The sequence below is a fragment of the Propithecus coquereli genome, unplaced genomic scaffold, assembly GCF_000956105.1.
Source record: "Propithecus coquereli isolate 6110/MARCELLA unplaced genomic scaffold, Pcoq_1.0 Scaffold108, whole genome shotgun sequence".
NCBI classification, from domain to species: Eukaryota; Metazoa; Chordata; class Mammalia; order Primates; family Indriidae; genus Propithecus; species Propithecus coquereli.
The window spans coordinates 422,324-441,749 of NW_012134747.1; the positions used below are offsets into that span (position 1 = coordinate 422,324).

The 19,426-nt window shown below is 35.9% G+C and overlaps 1 protein-coding gene across 1 annotated transcript; it reads right to left on the reverse strand.

Moving 5' to 3' along the window:
- Nucleotides 1-781: 781 nt before the first annotated feature.
- On the reverse strand, nt 782-17,650 carry LOC105812827 (sterile alpha motif domain-containing protein 9). The gene is made up of 3 exons (XM_012647381.1): nt 17,599-17,650; nt 14,729-14,810; nt 782-5,745 (listed from the first exon to the last, which is right to left on the reverse strand). Exon 3 carries the CDS (start codon nt 5,735-5,737, stop codon nt 971-973), a length of 4,767 nt encoding a protein of 1,588 aa, XP_012502835.1. The 5' UTR covers nt 5,738-5,745; nt 14,729-14,810; nt 17,599-17,650; the 3' UTR covers nt 782-970.
- Nucleotides 17,651-19,426: the final 1,776 nt, after the last annotated feature.

Sequence of the window (19,426 nt, forward strand, 5' to 3'; positions counted from 1 at the left end):
AATTCAGGTATTTTTTTAATTTTCAAGAGGAAAACTCTCAGACATTTATTATTCTGCTGTTTTTTGAAAAAGTGGATTTGGGTTATTATAATGTAAAAATAGATTTTGTTTATTAAAAAAATGTTAAAAATTTACTTTTTCTCTAAAATGATAAAAATCAGATACCAAAGTGAGATGATAAACCAAAATGCATATTTTCAAAGTAAGTGTCCAAGAACCAATTAGACAATTCTCCTGAAATAAAGACATAAAAGGGTGAACTGCATAGAGCAGGGATCAACAAACTTTTTCTGCGAAGAGCCAGATAGTAAATATTTTAGGCTTTGTGGACCATATAGTCTCTGTTGCAACTACTCTATTGTTGAAGTGCAAAAGCAGCCACAGACAATACTTAAACAAATGAATGTGTCTATGTTTCAATAAAACTCTATTTACAAAGACAAGCAATAGGCTTGATTAACCCACAGGCTAAACCCACTGCTGGCATTGAGAAAATAAGGGCTTATGAAGAGATTCTTTTGGAAAAAGTTCTCCCCATACCCCATGAGAACTTCATTTCAAGCTTAGAGAGAGGGGGCCTTCAAGAGGTTCACTTGGAGAGTTTGACCTGTGTCCCCCTGATTTTACAAGACATGTTGTACCCATGACTGGAGACTGGAAATTAGCTGCATTTCCTACCCATGGTGGAGCAAACGTCTGAAACAGGTTTGTTTGTTTTTTTTTAATTTTAATTTTTTTTTTTCACCAAAGGTAGGTTATGGGGGAGAGAACGTCTGCCTAAACTGGCTTAATTTGAGTTCAAAAGAATCACCCAGGAAGGCAAGACTCCAAAAGAGAGTTCTGTATAGAGTCAACTAAAACCCGTGGAGTGGCTCTAAGCAGAAATTTTCCAATTTAAATTATAGGTATGGGATCTAAAAAAAATTAAGTGATACTGAGACCACATTCTTGGAGGGAGAAGATCAGGCTCTTAAACAATTTGAATGTCATAAGCAAGTGGGCCTCCGATGGAAAATCCCAGGTAAAAAGACACTTTTTCTATGCTTCTGCCACTTCTAAGTTGACCCAAGAAAGTGGGTGTGATGGGTATTGTGATTTTTTCATTGATTCCATATTCTATGTATAAATAATTATTTTCAGCTCGTCCCTGTAAACGAAGCAAAAGTTCTTGGACTTTTTTCTCCTTCCATACATCTCCACTCTGCCACAAGGAATTAATATCAGGGGTTTTTCCAAAGCATTGATCAATTTTTCCTTTGTGAACAAGTCTGTTCATATTGTTACCTTTTCCAAGAAAGAAATATGCAATTGGTTGCTTCGTACGATGCATATGTTTATATTGCCCCTTGAAAGAATTTTCCAATGATTGAACATACTTGTTCATTTGTTTAGAATCTGGATCTAGTTGTTGGTTTTCTGGCCAGAATAAGAGGGAAGCTAGGAAATAAGGCTCTGAAAATCGATAAGTCATTCCTAATGGTTGCAAGACTTCTCGAAGCTGATCTTTCAGTTTTTTAATTGGCTTTACTAATTTGGAGGTAGGTTTAACACAGGAGAGAATGATGTTGGCCAAGATGAAATTTTGCTTTTCCTTTGGCTGGATTCTGACAGTGGATTGTTCTAAGAGAAAAGTATATTTGTTTACTATCTCTTCCATGGTGCTTACAGCATCTTTTTGACTTTTGATAAGATATTCCAAGAGCCCAGAAAACTTGTCTGCTTTTAAAGCTACTAGGCTTTTCCGATACCTCTCTACTTGAAGTGGCTCACTGAGCTTTGATCCAAAATCTATGTTTTGTGATTCCTCCAAGGGACAAAATATATCTACATACTTCTGAAAACACATAGCCACTCTTTTCCGAGTTTTGGCCTCTTCATTTTGCTTAATGTTGTTTCTGGGTTTTAGAAGGACGAAATAGTCATCAAAAAAATCAAAGGACTTTTTCAAAGAATGGTGCAAATTAGTTAGATAAGGAATAGAGTTCTTGAGGGCTAATTTAAATTCATTGTTTGGATGCCCCGGAATATCACTACTTCCTGATATAAAATTGACCATATCTCTTCTAGATAGTTCCCTTTTATTGTCAAAGAAAGGAATGAGCTGGAGGATCTGGATTGTGTAAAATCCAACTTCTATCTCTCCTAGATAACCAGCTGTATTGTAAGTATCATATCTTCTTTTTGACTTCTGGTATAACCTTTCCTTCACTTCATATTGTCTGTCTTCACTTTGCTGTTGAGATTCTTTGAATGCCTGTGTGGCATTTTCTGCCAAATCCAAAAGATCAGTTAGATCATGAACTGAAATGTTCCTGGTTCTTTCATAATCCTCTATCCAACATCTTATTTGGCTTTTGTAGACTTGACCCAGTGTATCTGAGATATAAGAATTGTCAGGTTCTATCTTTTTTGCTTCTTTTGCCCAATGCAGAGCATTGCTAAAGTCCTTCTCTTTGATGTAGAAATGTCTTGCCAAGGCTTGGCAAATGAATGCATTTGGGTGGAACCGATGGATACCTTCACGCAAGACAGCTTCAACCACTGCATTTCCTTCATCTTTATGTAATGCTTCAATAAATGGGGAAAACCAATTTCCTGTTCCACTTTCATGTTCCTCACGATGTCTTGTGAGCAGGAGTGTTTGCATATCTTGGAGAAATTTGCTTTTTCCTATACCAGTATCATAGAATAAATTTTCGGTTAGCATATCCAGCATAATTTTACTTTTATCCAAGTGATAGCTTTTCTTCAGTTCTTCTAGCGAGAGAAGTGCAATCAAAGGGTGAATGATGTGCACTCCACAGTAGTTCCCACATTCTACTACCTCTGTTTTTATCAGAATTGTAGAGTAGGTGCCCATCTTGTGTTCAAATTTTTCTGTCCCCCAGTAAGCCTTCTTGTTTGCAATTCCTAAGAACTTTTCACACTGTGATAGTGAAATGGTGGTATCAGGCACATAAGAATTAAGAAGAGCCAGGAAAGAAAAAAGCCTTGCTTCCTTGGTGGAGATATCCTGCCCTTTCAGGATATTCCTGACCACATTTTCTATGTACTCTTTATTGAAATTGGTTTTCATGATCATGAAGGAATAAAAATCTTCAAAGTTTTTATGCTGTTCTTTGATTTCTTCCAATTTAAGCTCAAAAGCTCTCTGTTCTTTGGGAGATAGTTGTTGTATTACAGCAATACTGTCTGGGATCTTTGCACTATTTTCAGGATTTTGTGATCTCATGCAATTTAGGATAATCACTAGAGGTTTCTCATATCGAATGTACTTTTTAGCTACAGCTGTTTGAATAGAGGCCTGCAGAAGATAGACATTCTCTTGTTCTTCAAAATCATCAACAAGGAGCAGTACAGGTAAGTAATTCTGATGGTTTGTTGCTCCATAGGTGATTAAATTGGTTACTTGTTCTCCAATTTCAGAAAAATCCACTGTCTTGTTTTTTAGCACAGCACATCTGAATTTCTTCCTTAGTTCCCAGAGAATATGCATAGCCAAGGTAGTTCCCCCACAGCCTGGATGATGATACAGATGAATAATTTTGGCACATACTGATTTAGAAGAATCTGCACAGTTTTGGATCATTGCTTCAAGTTTTTCATATTTATCCCTTTTGACAAAAGGTAAAGAATAACCTTGAGAAGAAAAGTAGAAGTTCCACCATGATACTTTGCCACCTCGATAGAAATCTTCCTCTTTCAATGCCTTGAATTCAAGGAATTTATTTTTGTCCTTCTCTAAGAGTGTACCTTCACATTCATTTTCACAGACAATTTCCAGGGCAGTCATGATATCTTCTTTCTTTTTCAGAAGCACAGTCGCCAAACCAGTAGATGGCAAAAGTCTCTTGAAAGATTGAGTCACAGATTTTAGTTTAAGAATAGTGCCATTTATCTCTTCAAGATTTAGAGCAGAAATACATTGGTTTGAAAATTCCTCTTCCTGCTTAAGTAATCTTGCTTCCAGCAGGTCTTTCCATCCCTGACATATGTGTGGGTATACACAAAGGCACAGTATATTTTCCATTCCATTGAGATCTTGGTAGAAAGCACAGAAAGTCTCAATGAGAGGGTCTCTTGGGTCATCTATGGATGAGAGTAATAGATATACCACCAAAAACTTTCCTCTTGGCATTATGTCTTCATGTGTAAGAAATGAAATAACTTTCCTGACATCAGAAGCTCTTTCTTTTTGCCAGGATCTTGGATCTAAGGACTTATATTTTTCACTGTCAAGGTCTGACCTGCCATTGCAGAAAATCCAGCTGGGTTGCTGGTAAAGATTCAGAGTAGAAATCTTCTCATTTGGTGTGGTTTTCCCGTCTACATATAGACTTGGAAAGTGAAGGTTTGCTACTCGGCTTTCTTTGTAAGCTTTGACCACTCCACTGCTCTCAGATTCAGGATCAAACTCCAACACAGCAAACCATTTAATTTCCCTGAGGAAATCTAAATGTTTTGTTTGATCTGGATGGCATTTATTTGTTACAAGAATGTACCATTCATAGTAAGAATTGTCTAACAAATCCTGATTTCCTGTCAACAGTTTAACCAGCTTTAGTCCTTCACTCTCTTTTTTATTTGTTTTTACTCTGAATTTTTCTTCTGCTTCTTTCCTGGACTCTGCCAGTGTTTTTAAATCTAATTTAAATTCTCTGAAATCAGCTTTATTTTTCATGATGTCCTTAGAGCTGGCCCCATGTCTTACAAAGACTGAGAATTTTGGACTTTGTTCCCACGTTTTGTTGTTGTAATTTTGCATTTTAATCTGGAAATAATCATCTTCACATTCAGAGTATTGTGGAATGACATCCACTTCTATAACAAATCTGTCAGATAGAGTGCTATTTGGCAGTAAAACTTCCACAAATCGTGGCTCTCGAATGCACTTCTTTGCTTGTTGGACCCGATGGTCTTCAAAATATTGGTGTATCATCAGATTGAAGTGGTCGATGAGGGCTTCCTTGGTAACACTGGTGAATTTCACGCCAACAATTTTTCCATGGGGTTTGTCTTTGACACCAAAATGAATGGTGCCATTGGTACGTGAATTCATACAAGCTGAAGCAAATCGGAAAACCTCATTGCTAAATTTCATCTTAACATCTTCTTCAGTGGCTGTTCCTGTATTTGTGAAGGCTTTGAATTCATGTATTGGATCAATGAGATTGCGTGGTCCTGTTTCAGGCTGTAGACTAAAATGCAATTTGTAACGATATGGATTACTGAATTCATCAAAAGGGTATGCTACACATGTCAGTTCTATGGATGGCTGCTTTTCCTTTGTATCATCTATTTCTTCTCCCATGAGCTCGTTTTTTAGTGACTTAGAACCTTTAGCAACAGTATTCATTGTAGAGGCATTAGTCATATCTGTGTTCTCTTTATCTTTTTGTTTTTGTGGTGAAGCTTCTCTACTTTCCTTTTCCGTCAAAGTTTGTTTTTTAGGAACAGTTTTACTGCCTTTTTCCCTCTTAGATGTCGGAATAGAATTTTCAGAAGAAGTTTTCAGCAATTCTTTGAATAGTTCTTCTATTTGGATAGCTGGTCCATGTGTTATGCCCATATCAACAAGATGTTTTTTTTTTAACCACTTCAAGATCTTTCCATCCACATCTTGTGCAGTCAAAATTTCCCTGTGTTTTTGATCAATTTTATGACTTTCTAACCACTGATTTACATCCTCTTTTGTCCACTCATCTGTATTTTCTGGAAGGTTCAGTTGCTTTGCCATTCTGATACCTGTATATAGAAAAAGAAAAATGACTTAGTATTTTTAAAAGCAATTTTTTAAAACAATCAATCTTTCATTAGGTAATATATACATGTGTTACAAAATGTAAAAAGTTCAAAAGGATATGCCAACTAATTATCTCCTGGGGAAAATTATTATTACCAGTATCCTTCGAGAAAAATACTACTAAATTCAAACAAATAAGCACTTTTTTCCCACCATAAATGATAGCATCCTATATGTAATTCTCTTCACCTTTCTTTATTCACTAAGTATGTCTTGGGGATGCTGCCCATCAGTATATATAGAGATGGTTTATCCTTATTAGCAAACAGTTATTTGCTATAATATGTGTTTGCTGTATTATTTAAGAATGTTCAATTCTTCTTTAGAATATAAGAGAAAAAAGGAGGATTTTGAAACTAAGCGTAGAAGCAAGCAGTTTGTGAGACATGTTATGATAGACATAGTTAAAATAAATAGAGCATATGAATGTTAAGATTAATTAGGAAGGAATATAAGAGCCCAATAGACAGTAAATATTCATGAGACACACATGAAGCACTTGATATTTTTTGATCTTAATTGGGTCTAATAACCTGTAGGTGTGGCCAGGCACACTTACCCTTCTATATCTCCCTGATTAGAGCAAGTGTATGTCACTCACCCAGGACCTCTTCCATCTGCTGAGACCCTTTGGAGAGATTTCAGCTCTGGTTCTCAAAATTATACAATCAGTGGAGAATGCTGATACAGCATTTAAGAGAGAGGATATACTAACTTGCATAACTCAGGTAATGAGATCCTTCTACCCTTTTTGTACCTTATTTAAAGTGTGATACCCATTTCTTTTTTTTTATTGTGTATTTTAATTGATTTAATAAAGCATGTGCTTCAAGCATCTTCATTTGATCTGTGAGCTATTCTGTTCCATGACATCTGGATAGCTTGCTGGGCAGTGAACTTGGAAGCTACTCTTGTATCAAAGTAATTTTTTTTACATAATAATTGATCACAGTTCATTCCTGGGCAATAACACATGGCATAACTATTTGGTCTGCAAATTAGCAGACTACTATCTAAAAAATTAATTGCCAGCTAGGATACAGAAATATAGCAATGGTTATAAAAAACAAAATCCAAATAAAAATAGTCAGCTTTAAGTATGATCCAAAAATGTGAGCCATTCCAATGAACCAAACTTTCATTTATTGTGTGAGAAATAAAATTAACAAAGGAGACATCCTGGGGAATGATGGCAGATAAATTATATAGTGCCACTTTCATGAAATGATACACAGAAATATTGCCTTCCAGTGACAGATACAGACTCAGGATTAGGATTTTCTTTTTAATTTCAGAATATTATGAGGGTATAAACATTTTGGTTACATATAATGCCTTAGCCTTGCCTAAGCCAGGGCTACAAGTGTGCCCTTCTCCCATACAGTGTGCTCCGCATCCATTTGTTGTGGGTTTACGCAACCCTCCCAACCCCCTGTCACCTGACTGGCATCAATGAATATTTCTACCATGTGAGCACCTTAGTGTTGATCAGTTAGTACCAATTTGATGGCGAGTACATGCAGTGCTTGTTGTTCTATTCTTGTGATACGTCACTTCGAAGGATGGGCTCAAGCTCTATCCAGGATAATATGAGGTGCTAGTTCACCATTGTTTTTTGTAGTTGAGTAGTACTCTGTAGTGTACATATACCACATTTTATTAATCCACTCGTGTATTGATGGGCACTTGGGTTGTTTCCACGTCTTCGCAATTGTGAATTGTGCTGCCATAAACATTTGAGTGCAGATATCTTTATTATAGAATGTCTTTTTCTCTTTTGGGTAGATGCTTAGTAGTGGGGTTGCTGGATCAAATGGTATTTCTATTTTTAGCTCTTTGAGATATCTCCAAATTACTTTCTACAGGGGTTGCACTAATTTGCAGTCCCATCGACAGTGTAAGAGTGTTCTCAGGATTAGGATTCACTTTTCTTTTCAGACATGAAGATGGCAGAGCCATCGTCCAAGGTTTAAGCTATTATTTTTTGGGTTATGTAACTACAAATTTAAAATTAACTGGAGAGAGAAAAAAGTCGGGGGCAGGGCGGAGACAAAATTGCTTTAGGTGTGCTAACTTTTTCTGGGAGTATATCAAACTTAAAAACTTCTGTGCACCAAAGGACACAATCAACAGAGTAAAAAGGCAACCTATGGAATGGCAGAAAATGTTTGCAAATCATATAATATCCAGAGTATGTAAAGAATTTCTACAACCCAACAAAAACAAAAAAACCCAAATAATTAAAAAATGGGCAAAGGACTTGAATAGACATTTCTTCAAAGATGATATATAAATGGCCAAAAAGCAAATGAAAAGATTCTCAGCATCACTAATCATTAGGGAAATGCAAGTCAAAACCACAATGACATATCATCTCATACCCATTATGATGACTACTATAAACAAAACTTAAAATAACAAGTGTTTGTGAGGATGAAGAGAAATTGGAACCTCTGTTCACTGTTGGTGGGAATGTAAAATGATGCAATCACTATGAAAAGCAGTATAGTAGTTTCTCAGAAAATTAAAAATAGGACTACTGTATGATCCAGCAACCCAGGTTCTCAGTATATATTTAAAATGATTAAAAGCAAGATCTCAAAGAGATAGTTACAAGAAGACAAGTGCTGTATGATTCCATCGATATGAGGTATCTAAAGTAGAAACAGAAAGTAGAATGATGATCAACAGGGGCTGGAGAAAGAGAGAAATGAGGAGTTGTTTAATGAGAATAGACTTTTAGTTTTATAAGACGAAATAGTTCTGGGGATTTCTTGCACAACAATGTGAATGTACTTAACACTGATGAACTGTACATTTAAAATGGCTAAGATGGTAAATTTTACATTATGCGGTCTTTTTTTCTTTTTTTGTGAGACAAAGTCTTGCTCTGTTGCCTGGGCTAGAGTGCAGTGGTGTCATCATAGCTCACTGCAACCTCAAACTCCTCAGTTCAAGTGATTCTCCTGCTTTAGCCTCCAGAGTAGCTGGGACTACAGGCATGTGCCACCATGCCCAGTTAATTTTTCTATTTTTGTAGAGATGGGGTCTCACTCTTGCTCAGGTTGGTCTCAAACTCCTGGCCTCAAGCAATCTTCCTGCCTCAGGCTCCCAAAGTGCTAGGATTACAGGCATGAGCCACTGTGCCTGGCCGTGATGTGTTTTAAAATCACAATTTAAAAAACAAAAAAGATAAGCTCATTTTTTACAAGCAGGCAGTTTTTAAAAAAAAGAGTAATGACAATGGCTGACTAGCTAGATCAGGAACAAAGATACATAGAGAGAAAAATGGTGCTGTAAAAGTTTATACTGGCTCTGTTTCTGGGAATATGGAGTAAATGAACTTTATCATATTTCTCCCTATTCCTAAGTATAACTAAAATCCCTGGAATATATATATTTATTATGAAATACAGAACATAGCAATCAAAATTAAAAATTTAGTGAATGGTCTCAACAACAGAATGATGGGGACAGAGGAATAAATCAGTAAACTGGAAGATAGAACAAAATAAATAATACAATCTGAACAACAGGGAGAAAACAGACTGATAAAAAATCAATAGAGCCTCAGGGACTGCGGGACTTTAACAAAATATTTAATATTTATGTCTTTGGAGTCCTGGAAGGAAGTAGAAAGAGGGTGGGGCTGAAAAAGCACTTGAAGAAATAATGCCTGAAAACTCTCTAAATTTTGCAAAAAACATAAATCTATAGATTTAGGAATCTGAACAAACTACAAATAAGATGAACCAAAGAAATTCGTGACAAGATACATCATAGTCAAACTTTTGAAAACTAAAAATGAAGCAAAAAATCCTCCACTTATACAGGAAAAACAATTTAAATGACAGTGGATTTCTCTTTAGAAGCCATGGAGGTTGGAAGAAAGTGGCACAATATTATTCAGATGCTGAAAGAAAAGAACCGTCAATCCAGATTATTATACCAAGCAAAAATATCCTCAAGAAATAATGGGGAAATAAACATATTATCAGAAGAGGGAAAATTAAGAAAATTTGTTGTCAGCAGACTTACTCTGAAATAATGCTTAAAGGAGGCTCTCTAAACAAAAAAGAAATGATAAGACAAAGAATCTTGGAACATTAGAAAGGAAAAAAGAACATAGTAAACAAAAATATTGGTAAATATAATAGACTTTCTCATGTTCAGTTTTCTAAATTATGTTTGATGGTTGAAGCAATGTCTGCTATGGTTCTAAATGTGTGTAGTAGAAGTATTTAATATAATTATAAAAGATAGGATAAGGGGGTATAAAGGGAATTAAGGTTTCTGCACTTCATTCAAATTGGTAAAGTAACACCAATAGACTGTCATAAGTTATGTATATATAATATAACATCTAAGCAGCTACTAAAAAGCTACACAAAGTGATGCACTCAAAGGCACTGTAGATAAAAAGGAGATTGTAAAAAAATTTCAAGTAACCCACAGGAGAATAGGAAAATAAGACAGAGAAATGAAAAACAGAGAGAACCAACATAAACAAAAAAATGGCTGACTTAAGCCCTAACATATCAATAATTACATTAAATATAAATAACCTAAATATAGAAGTTAAAGGACTGAGTTGGTAGAGTCGATTAAAAACATGACCTAACTATATCTGTCTACAAGACATTCACTTGAAATATAATGATATAGGTAGGCTGAAAGTAAAAGTGTAGGTAAAGCTATATAATACAAATATTAATCAATAAACACAGGAGTAGCTATATTAATGTCAGATAAAGTAGACTTCAGAGTAAAAAAAAACACATCAGAGACAAAAGAACATTATGTAATAATAAAAGGATCATTTCAACAAGATGCCATAGCAATCCTAAAAGTGTGTGCACCAAACAAAAAAGTTGCAAAATGTATGAAGCAACCACTGATACAACTTTTCAGTTTCAGACAAATCCACAATTATAGCTAGAGCCTTCAAAACCTTTATCTTAACATTTGTTGGAACAACTAGACAGAACAATAGTGAGGATATAGAAGAATTCAACAATACCATCAACCAACAGGATCTAAAACACATTGATAGAACACTCCATCCAACAACAGCAGAATATCATTCTTTTGAAGTGCCCGAGATAGACCATATCCTAAATGATAAAGTGAACTTCAACAAATTTAAAAGATTTAAAATCATACAGAATATGTTTGCCAACTGTAATGAAATCTTCATAGAAATCATTAACAGAAAGATAAGAGGAAAATCACTAAACATGAAACCATACAATTCTAAATAATTCATGGGCCAAAGAGGAAGTCTCCAGTGAAATAAAAAAAATGCATTGCAATGAATAAACATGAAAATACAACATATCAAAATTTGTGGGACACAGCGAAAGCATTGTTGAAAGGGAAATTTATAACAATAAATGCATACACGAGGAAAGGGGAAATTCTCAAAACAATCTAAGCTTTTACTTCAAAAACCTAGGGAAAAAAAGAGCAAAATAAATCCAAAGCAAGCAGAAAGAAGAAAATAAGAATGATAAGAGCAGCAATCAATTAAATTGAAAACAAAAAATAATGGAGAAAATAAATGAAACAAAGATCTGCTTCCTTGAAAAGAACAATAAAATTGACAAACCTCTACAAGATTTAAAATAAAAAAAGACACAATTTACCAGTATCTGAAGTGAAGCAGTGGATATTATTTCAAACCCTGTAGACATCAAAAGCACAATAAGGGAATATTACAAGCAACTTTACACACATAAATTTGACAACTTAAAGGAAATGGACCAATTCCTCAACAAATGCAAACTTCCACAACTTAATATGAAGTAAATAATTTGAATAGTTCCATTATTTCTAAGAAAATTGGATTTGTAATTTTAGAAATCTCCCCCAAGAGAAAAATCACCAGGTCCAGACAGTTCCACTGGAGAATTCTACCAAACATTTAAATAATTAACATTGATCCTACACTGTCTCTTCCAGAAAACAGAAAGAGAGGAATATTTCTCAATTCATTTATGAAGTTAGTATTACTCTATTAGCAAAACCAGACAAAAACAGTACAAGAAAATGAAACTCTAAACTGATATCCTGCATGAATAAAGAAGCAAAAATTCTTAACATAATAACAGCAAGTAGAACTCAGTAATATAGGAGAGAATTATACACCACACTAAGTAGTGTTTATTCTAGGGATGCAAGATAGTTCAATATTCAAAAGTCAATAAATGAAAATTTCCCTATTTACATGCTGCAGAGGAAAAATCACATGATCATATCAGTGGATGCAGAAAAAACATTTGACAAAATTCAACACACACTCATGATAAAAACTCTCAGAAAACTAGGACTAGAGTGAAGCTCGATAAAGAACATCTACAAAAAACCCTATGGCTACAGCTAACATTATCATTAATGGTGAAAGACTGAATGCTTTTCTTCTGAAATTGGGAACAAGGCAAGGATGTTCACCACTCTGATTCAACATAGTGCTGGAAGTTCTAGCCAGGGCAATAAAGCCAGAGAAGAAAATAAAAGATATAGAGTGTGGAAAGGATGAAATAAAACTGTCCCTATTTTCACTTGATCTTAGCCAAAAGGCTGAGAAATGATTATTCTCCCTGTTTTCAGATGGCATGATTGTCTACATAGAAAATGCCAAAGAATGTAGAAAAAATTTCATAGGAATAACAACTGAGTTCACCAACTTTTCAGAATACAAGATATATATACACACCTAATGGGTGCGGTGTGCACCATCTGGGGGATGGACACACTTGAAGCTCTGACTCGGGTGGGGCAAAAGCAAATATATGTAACCTAAACATTTGCACCCCCATAATATGCTGAAATAAAAAATATTAAAAAAGATAAATGTACAAAAAATCAATTGTTTTTCTTTTTCTTTTTTTTTTTGAGACAGAGTCTCACTCTCTTGCCCAGGCTAGAGTGCCGTGGCATCAGCCTAGCTCACAGCAACCTCAAACTCCTGGGCTCAAGCAATCCTTCTGCCTCAGCCTCCCGAATAGCTGGGACTACAGGCATGCGCCACCATGCCCGGCTAATTTTTTCTATTTTTAGTTGTTTGGCCAATTTCTTTCTATTTTTAGTAGAGACGGGGTCTCGCTCTTGCTCAGGCTGGTCTCGAACTCCTGAGCTCAAACAATCCGCCCGCCTCGGCCTCCCAGAGTGCTAGGATTACAGGCGTGAGCCACCGCTCCCGGCCTGTTTTTCTATATATGAGCAATGAACACATGGACACCAAAATTAAAAATCAATTCCATTTAGAATCACTAAAAACAAACAAACAAAAAACCCCTGAACACTTAGCTGTAAATCTAACAAAAAATGTAGAAGAGTTTTATGTTGAAAAGTGTCAACATAATTTGATTTCTCTGATGAAAGAAATCAAAGATCTAAATAAATAGACATATCATGTTCATGGATTGGAAATTTTACACAATAAGAATGCCAATTGTCCCCAAATCATTATGCAGGTTTAATATAATTTCTATCAAAATTCCAGCAAGATTGTAGATACAGACAAGATTATTGTAAAACTTATATGGAAAGGCAAAGGAAGTAGAATAGTTAAAGCAATTTTTTTTAAAAAAGAATAAAGTAGGAGAAAATTTTTTTCTACATGTATTTTATAATTACTAAGTCAGGGCTGCATGATATTGGTGGAGAGACAGACACATATACCAATGGAACAGAATAGGATCCCAGAAGTAGACCCACACAAATATGCCCCACTGATATTTGACAAGATGCAAAAACAATGAAGGTAGAATACTTATTTTAACAAATGATGCTGGAGTAACTGGACATCACTGGGTGAAAAAAAGACCCATAACCCAACCTCACACCTTATACAAAAGTTAACTTAGAATGGATTGTGAACTTAAATGAAAAATAACGTAGGAGAAATATTCATGATCTAGGGATAGGTGAAAATTTCTTAGACTTGATTCCAAACTCATGAGCCATAAAAGGAAAAATTGATAAATTAAACTTCCTCAAAATTAAGAACTTTTTTTCTGCAAAAGACAGAATGAAAAACAAGCTATGAACAGGGATAAATAGTTGCAAACCAAACAAAGCACTATTATCTAGATGAAAAAACTCTCAAAACTCAAAAGTAAAAAACCAAACAATCCGACTAGAAAATTGACAAAAGAAATAGATGTTACCGAAGAGAATATATGAACGGCAAAAAAACAGATGAAAAGATGTTCAACATCGTTAGCTATCAGGGAAATATAAATTAAAACCACAATGAGGTACCGCTACACAATGATCAGAGGCTTGAGTAAAAAATAGTGACAATAGCCAGAGCTGCAGGATGTGTAGAAACTGGATCATTTATATGTATATTGCTGATGTGAATGTAGAATGGTGCAGCTACTCTGGAAAACAGCTGGGCAGTTTCTCAAAAATTAAATGTGCAACTATGATATGATTTAGCAATTGCACTGCTGGGCATTTATCTCCGAGAAAGGAAAACTTACAATCACTCAAAATCTTGCACACAAATGTTTATAGCAGGTTTATTCAATTTGTAAGAAACAGTGTCAAAAATAGTTGGATAAATATTTATAGCCTTAAGTGCTTTTATAAAAATAGGATGACTTAATAAGTTCAAAGAACAACATAATAAATCTGAAGTAAGAAGACGGAAGGAGAAAATAAAGATCTGAAATCTATAAAGTGCAAAACAAAGTTACAAGAGAGACTCAACAAAGTTCAAAAGTTGTTCTCAATGAAGAGTAATAAAATGGATGTACCCATGGAAAGATTAACCAAGAAATGGAAGAGAGATGGCAAAAATAAGCAATATCACATGCTGTAAAAATTAAAGGGAATAGAGGATATTGCAACCAACTTTACATGAATAAATTGAAGACTGAGGTTAACTGAATACATTCCTTGAAAAATATAACTTACAAAAACTGACTCTAGAAGAAATGGAAGGTGTCACAGTTCTTGCAGTGATGTAGTAGATCACAGAAGGCCACTGATTTTCCCACTGCAACAATGAGAAAAAAATCAGATAAATTACAAAACTTATATTTTTGAAGTCATCACAGAGAAATAGACAGACTACATGACAAAGACCGGAGAGGGAAGATCTCTGTCTAGGTAAGCTTTGGGCCATTTGCTGATTCTGGGGTAGGTTGAGGACTAGACTTACCCTCCTGGGAGGAAGAGAAGCCTGTATAGTTTTTGACAGTCATGTAGGTGGATGTGATGCATTAGAATTAGAAGTGCTCCAAAATCTTTAAGCATAATGGAAATGCAAAGTAAAACTACAATGAGAAAATACTACCTACTCACCAGAATGGCTAAAATTAAAAACTGACAACACCAAATGTTGGTGAAGATGTGGAGTCCATGGAGCTCTTACACAGAGCTGGTATAGATGCAAATTGTTTCAGCCACTTTGGGAAACTATTTGACAGTTTTTATAAAAGTTAAATATATGTCTACCCTGTAGCTCAGCAATTCTAATGAGAAAGATTAAAGTACTGATACAGGCAACAACATGAATGAATCTCACTCACATCATATTGAGTGAAAGAAGCCAGTTACAACAGAAAACATATTTTCTGATTCCAATTACATGAAGTTCAAGAACTGGCAAAATGAATCTATTATAGAAGAAGTCAGAATAGTGGTTACTTCTTGGTGGGGAAATATTTTCTAGAAAGGGGCACAAGGAAAACTTCTGGTGTGATGGAAACATTTTACAGCTCAATCTGGTTAGTGGTTACACAGATGAATACATCTTGTTCATTTTAACTTATACTTAATTTTAAAAGTCGATGATGCCTCTAAAATACATAATAAAACAAATAAACAGATCAATAAAATAAAAGAGGTACTTGCATAGAAAAAGATGGTAGTGTGTTATGAATCAAGGATAATGGTTAATTCAATTCTGGGTTTCTGAGGTCCTAAAGTTTTACCAGACATTTATTATTGCAGCCTCAGATTACAAGCTTTTGACTTCCCACATTCCACCCACTGTTGACTCATACTGGTTTTACGGTTGTCTAAAACCTGTCTAAAACCCCACCCTCCTCTAGTAATCCTCCTATCCGAATCACCTTCATGTAGCTATTTGCTGAGTCCTGTCTACTCCACCTTACAAAAGTACAGCTCACTTCTGTTGTCCTTGCACTACCGTAACACATAAAGCAGGGCTACCCTGATCATTCCGCTGCCGAGTGTTCTCCGGCTCTTTTGCCCATCCTACCAATATATTTTCCTGGGGTCTCCCTGACTTCCTCCATCATCTTGGGCCTCTCACAGTTTTACAAACTCAGCCTTTATCCTCTGACTAGATTATGAGACTGGTGAAATAGATGGATTATTTGATTTATACATGAGCTACATACCATCACATTTAAAAACATAAAGTCAGGTTATTATATAAGGGTTGGGGGGATGGAGAACTGGGCCTGAACATTTGGTGGGGAAAGTAAGCAAATAAAAAAGGGGTAACTTTTGACTATTTTCTATACCAGATTATGAACATTTCAGTCGTGATTGAACAGGTCTCACTTTCACACCACTTGCCTTAGAGCATTTGCTAGAGTCTTGAAAGCTGTGCTTTTTTTTTTTTTTTTTAATTTCAGAATATATTATGGGGGTACAAATGTTTTGGTTACATAAACTGGTTTTGTACCATTTGAGTTGAAGTTATAAGTGTGCCCATTCCCCAGATAGTGTGCATTGTACCCGTTAGGTGGGAATCTACCCATCCCCTCCTCCCCCCTCTCCAAAGCAGTGTCTTTCAATAATTATTTTTTAAAACGTGTTGCAGATGCCAGTCTTGGAGAATATACACTGGAGGAATGAGTTTTTCCCATTTTATGCCCCCGTTTATAGGTATTTTACATAGCAATAATTTCTTTTTACTCTTTCTTGCTCTGAAACGTTTTTTAGACAATTTAGAAAGTAATAAAGGATCACACATATATTAAAACCCTTAGGTAAAGAAATCAGGGGAAGGCTAAATAAGGGTAGCTGAAAAAAAAAAGGAGCAAATTTAGTGCCTAAAATAGCTGTTTTCTATTCTGTATACTTTAAAAAGTGTCCTAATAATTTGGTTTTCGAGCTTCTTAGCAACAAGTATAAAAAAGGAAACACAATTTGTTACATGATTGAACCCATATACATTTATTAACTTGTGGGCTTAAACTGCAGGGTTTGTTAGCTTTTCTAAAGGGAGTTGAAGATCAGGCCTTACCCAGAAATGGTTACAGACAAACTACAGGGAGATTCCCCCACCCTCTCACATTACCTTATTGTTGCCTTTGGGGGTGGAAATTAGACATAAATCTAGGTTTTTTGCTGCCATAACTTCAAGGACTTCCTGCAGTAGTCTGTCTGTCTCCCTCTGTATCATCAGACACCAATATCTGAGAAACTGTCAGAGAGTTTTGTTTTCTGAAAGCTGCCTATTCCTTAGAGTAGATGGTGGAAGGTATCTCTGATTAACGTAAAGTACATTACTTTCAAGTTTCCATTTTCTGTTCTTTCTGAAGGTGCTGTTATGCCTTGGAGGATTTCATTAATAAAAGTGTCTTTTGTTTTCAATTGCATCTTTTATGAAATATCATGACTCATTTTTCAACTAATATAAAGCAGACTCCCGGCACAGCAACAAATAGTGTAGAATTTCTAGACTTAGAATATTATTTCCTGTTTCTGGGTATATTTTAATTTTCTAGTTGAAAAGTAGATATCTTCCTATTCAATAAAATGCTGCTACAGATAGTAATAACAATATTAATAGATATTGTACTTACCCTGATTCCCTTGCAATTTTCTTTTACATAAATGAGAGGAAAATCATCTCTTTTGGTGCAGAAAACATCTGATATCTGTGTTTTCTTCCTTCTACGATGCCAGAGAAAAATATTTCCTTCCTAACGGTTCTAATGAAAGTCCATTTATTCTCTTTATCTACCTCAACACAAGCTTTAATTGGCTGGAAGACGACAGGGTGTGCCTAACTGGGAGGTCGGGGGAAGGAAGGGCGCGGACTTGGTGTCAGTTTCGTTTCCTAGGTCTCAACTTATGGGACGTCCTTCCTTGGCTGAGATGCTCTTTATACGCCACCTTCTGGTCTGTTTAGTTAAAATCCAAAGGTTTAACATCTTTTCTTCACTTGAGAGTTTTGAAGGCGGCAGAGAACGCTATTGTCTTGGTAAAAAACTGCAGGGATACTCTGTCTTGATCTCTTGGGAATACCAGTTTTCACTGCAGTCCGGAGCTCCAGGTGGGGAATGATCTATGTTGGTATTTCACTGGCCTTCAAGATTGTACTCACTGTTTATATCTGTTTTCCTAAAGTGTAAAGGAATGGCTTTCAGGGACTTCTTCAAGTCCCTCTATAAATGCTAAAGGCCTCTGGGTTAGTTCTGCAGAGCAGAACAGGCTGCAGACCTGAGGGTCACACTGCATGGGCACTTATGTACCAGGCATTATTCTAAGCGTTTTATATTAACTTATTTACTCCTCACAATAATCCCTTGAGGTAGAGATTATTTTTATTTCCATTTTATAGGTGAAGAAACTGAGGCACAGAGAGGTTAAATAATGTGGCTCAAGTTTGGTAGAGATTTGAACCCAGGCTCCAGGCCGGTGCTCTTAAGTCTTCAGCTTTAGGAAGGAAGAAAGTGGCTGCAAAGGAGAGCCTAGATATGACCACTAGACTCATCACTCACCCCCAAGAACCCTCCTAGTAAGGGGACCCTGGGTTGAGCTCCAAAGCTTGGGTTCTACTTTCCATGTGGACCAGTGTGACGGTTAATTTTATGTGTCAACTAGACTGGGCCCACGAAGTGCCCAGATATTGGGTCAAACACTATTCTGGGTGTTTCTGTGAGAGTGTTTTTGGATGAGTTTTACATTTAAATTGATAGACTGAGTAAAGCAGATTGGCCTCCTTAATGTGGCAGGGGCGGGGGGGCTCATGCAATCATTTGAAGGCCTGAATAGGTAAAAAAGGATGAATAAGAGGGAACTTCTCTTGACTGACTGCCTTTGAGCTAGGACATCATGTTTTTTCCTGCCTTCAGCCTCGAACTGAAACATCAGCTCTTTCTGGGTCTTGAGCCTGTCGGCCTGTACGCTACAACTACACCGTTAGCTCTCCTGGTTGTCAGGCCTCTGTCTCAGACTTGAACTTACACCATCAGTTCTCTCCAGTATCCAGCTTGTGAACTGTAGATCTTGGAACTTGTCAGCTTCCACAATTGCACAAGACAATTCTTTATAATAAATTTCTCTGTACATATAAATTTACAAAAATATGTGTATATATAAGTATGTATATGTACATGTATATATATCCCATTTGTTCTGTTTCTCTGGAAAATCCTGACTAATACAACCAAGTTATAAAAATTAACTTTTGCTCTGCTCCCCATGCAGGGTTTCTGTTCCGCTAGCTTATCGAGTTGCTCAGACTCCTTGTGAGGCCAGGTCCCGGCTCTTTGGCATGGGGAATCCCTTTTTTCTCTCCTGTGTCTCTCTCCCCACACTGCCTCTCTGACCACCTAGACTGGTATTTCTCATTTTGAAAATTTTATATTATTGCCTCCTTAAGGAGCAGCATTTTTTATCTAGTTG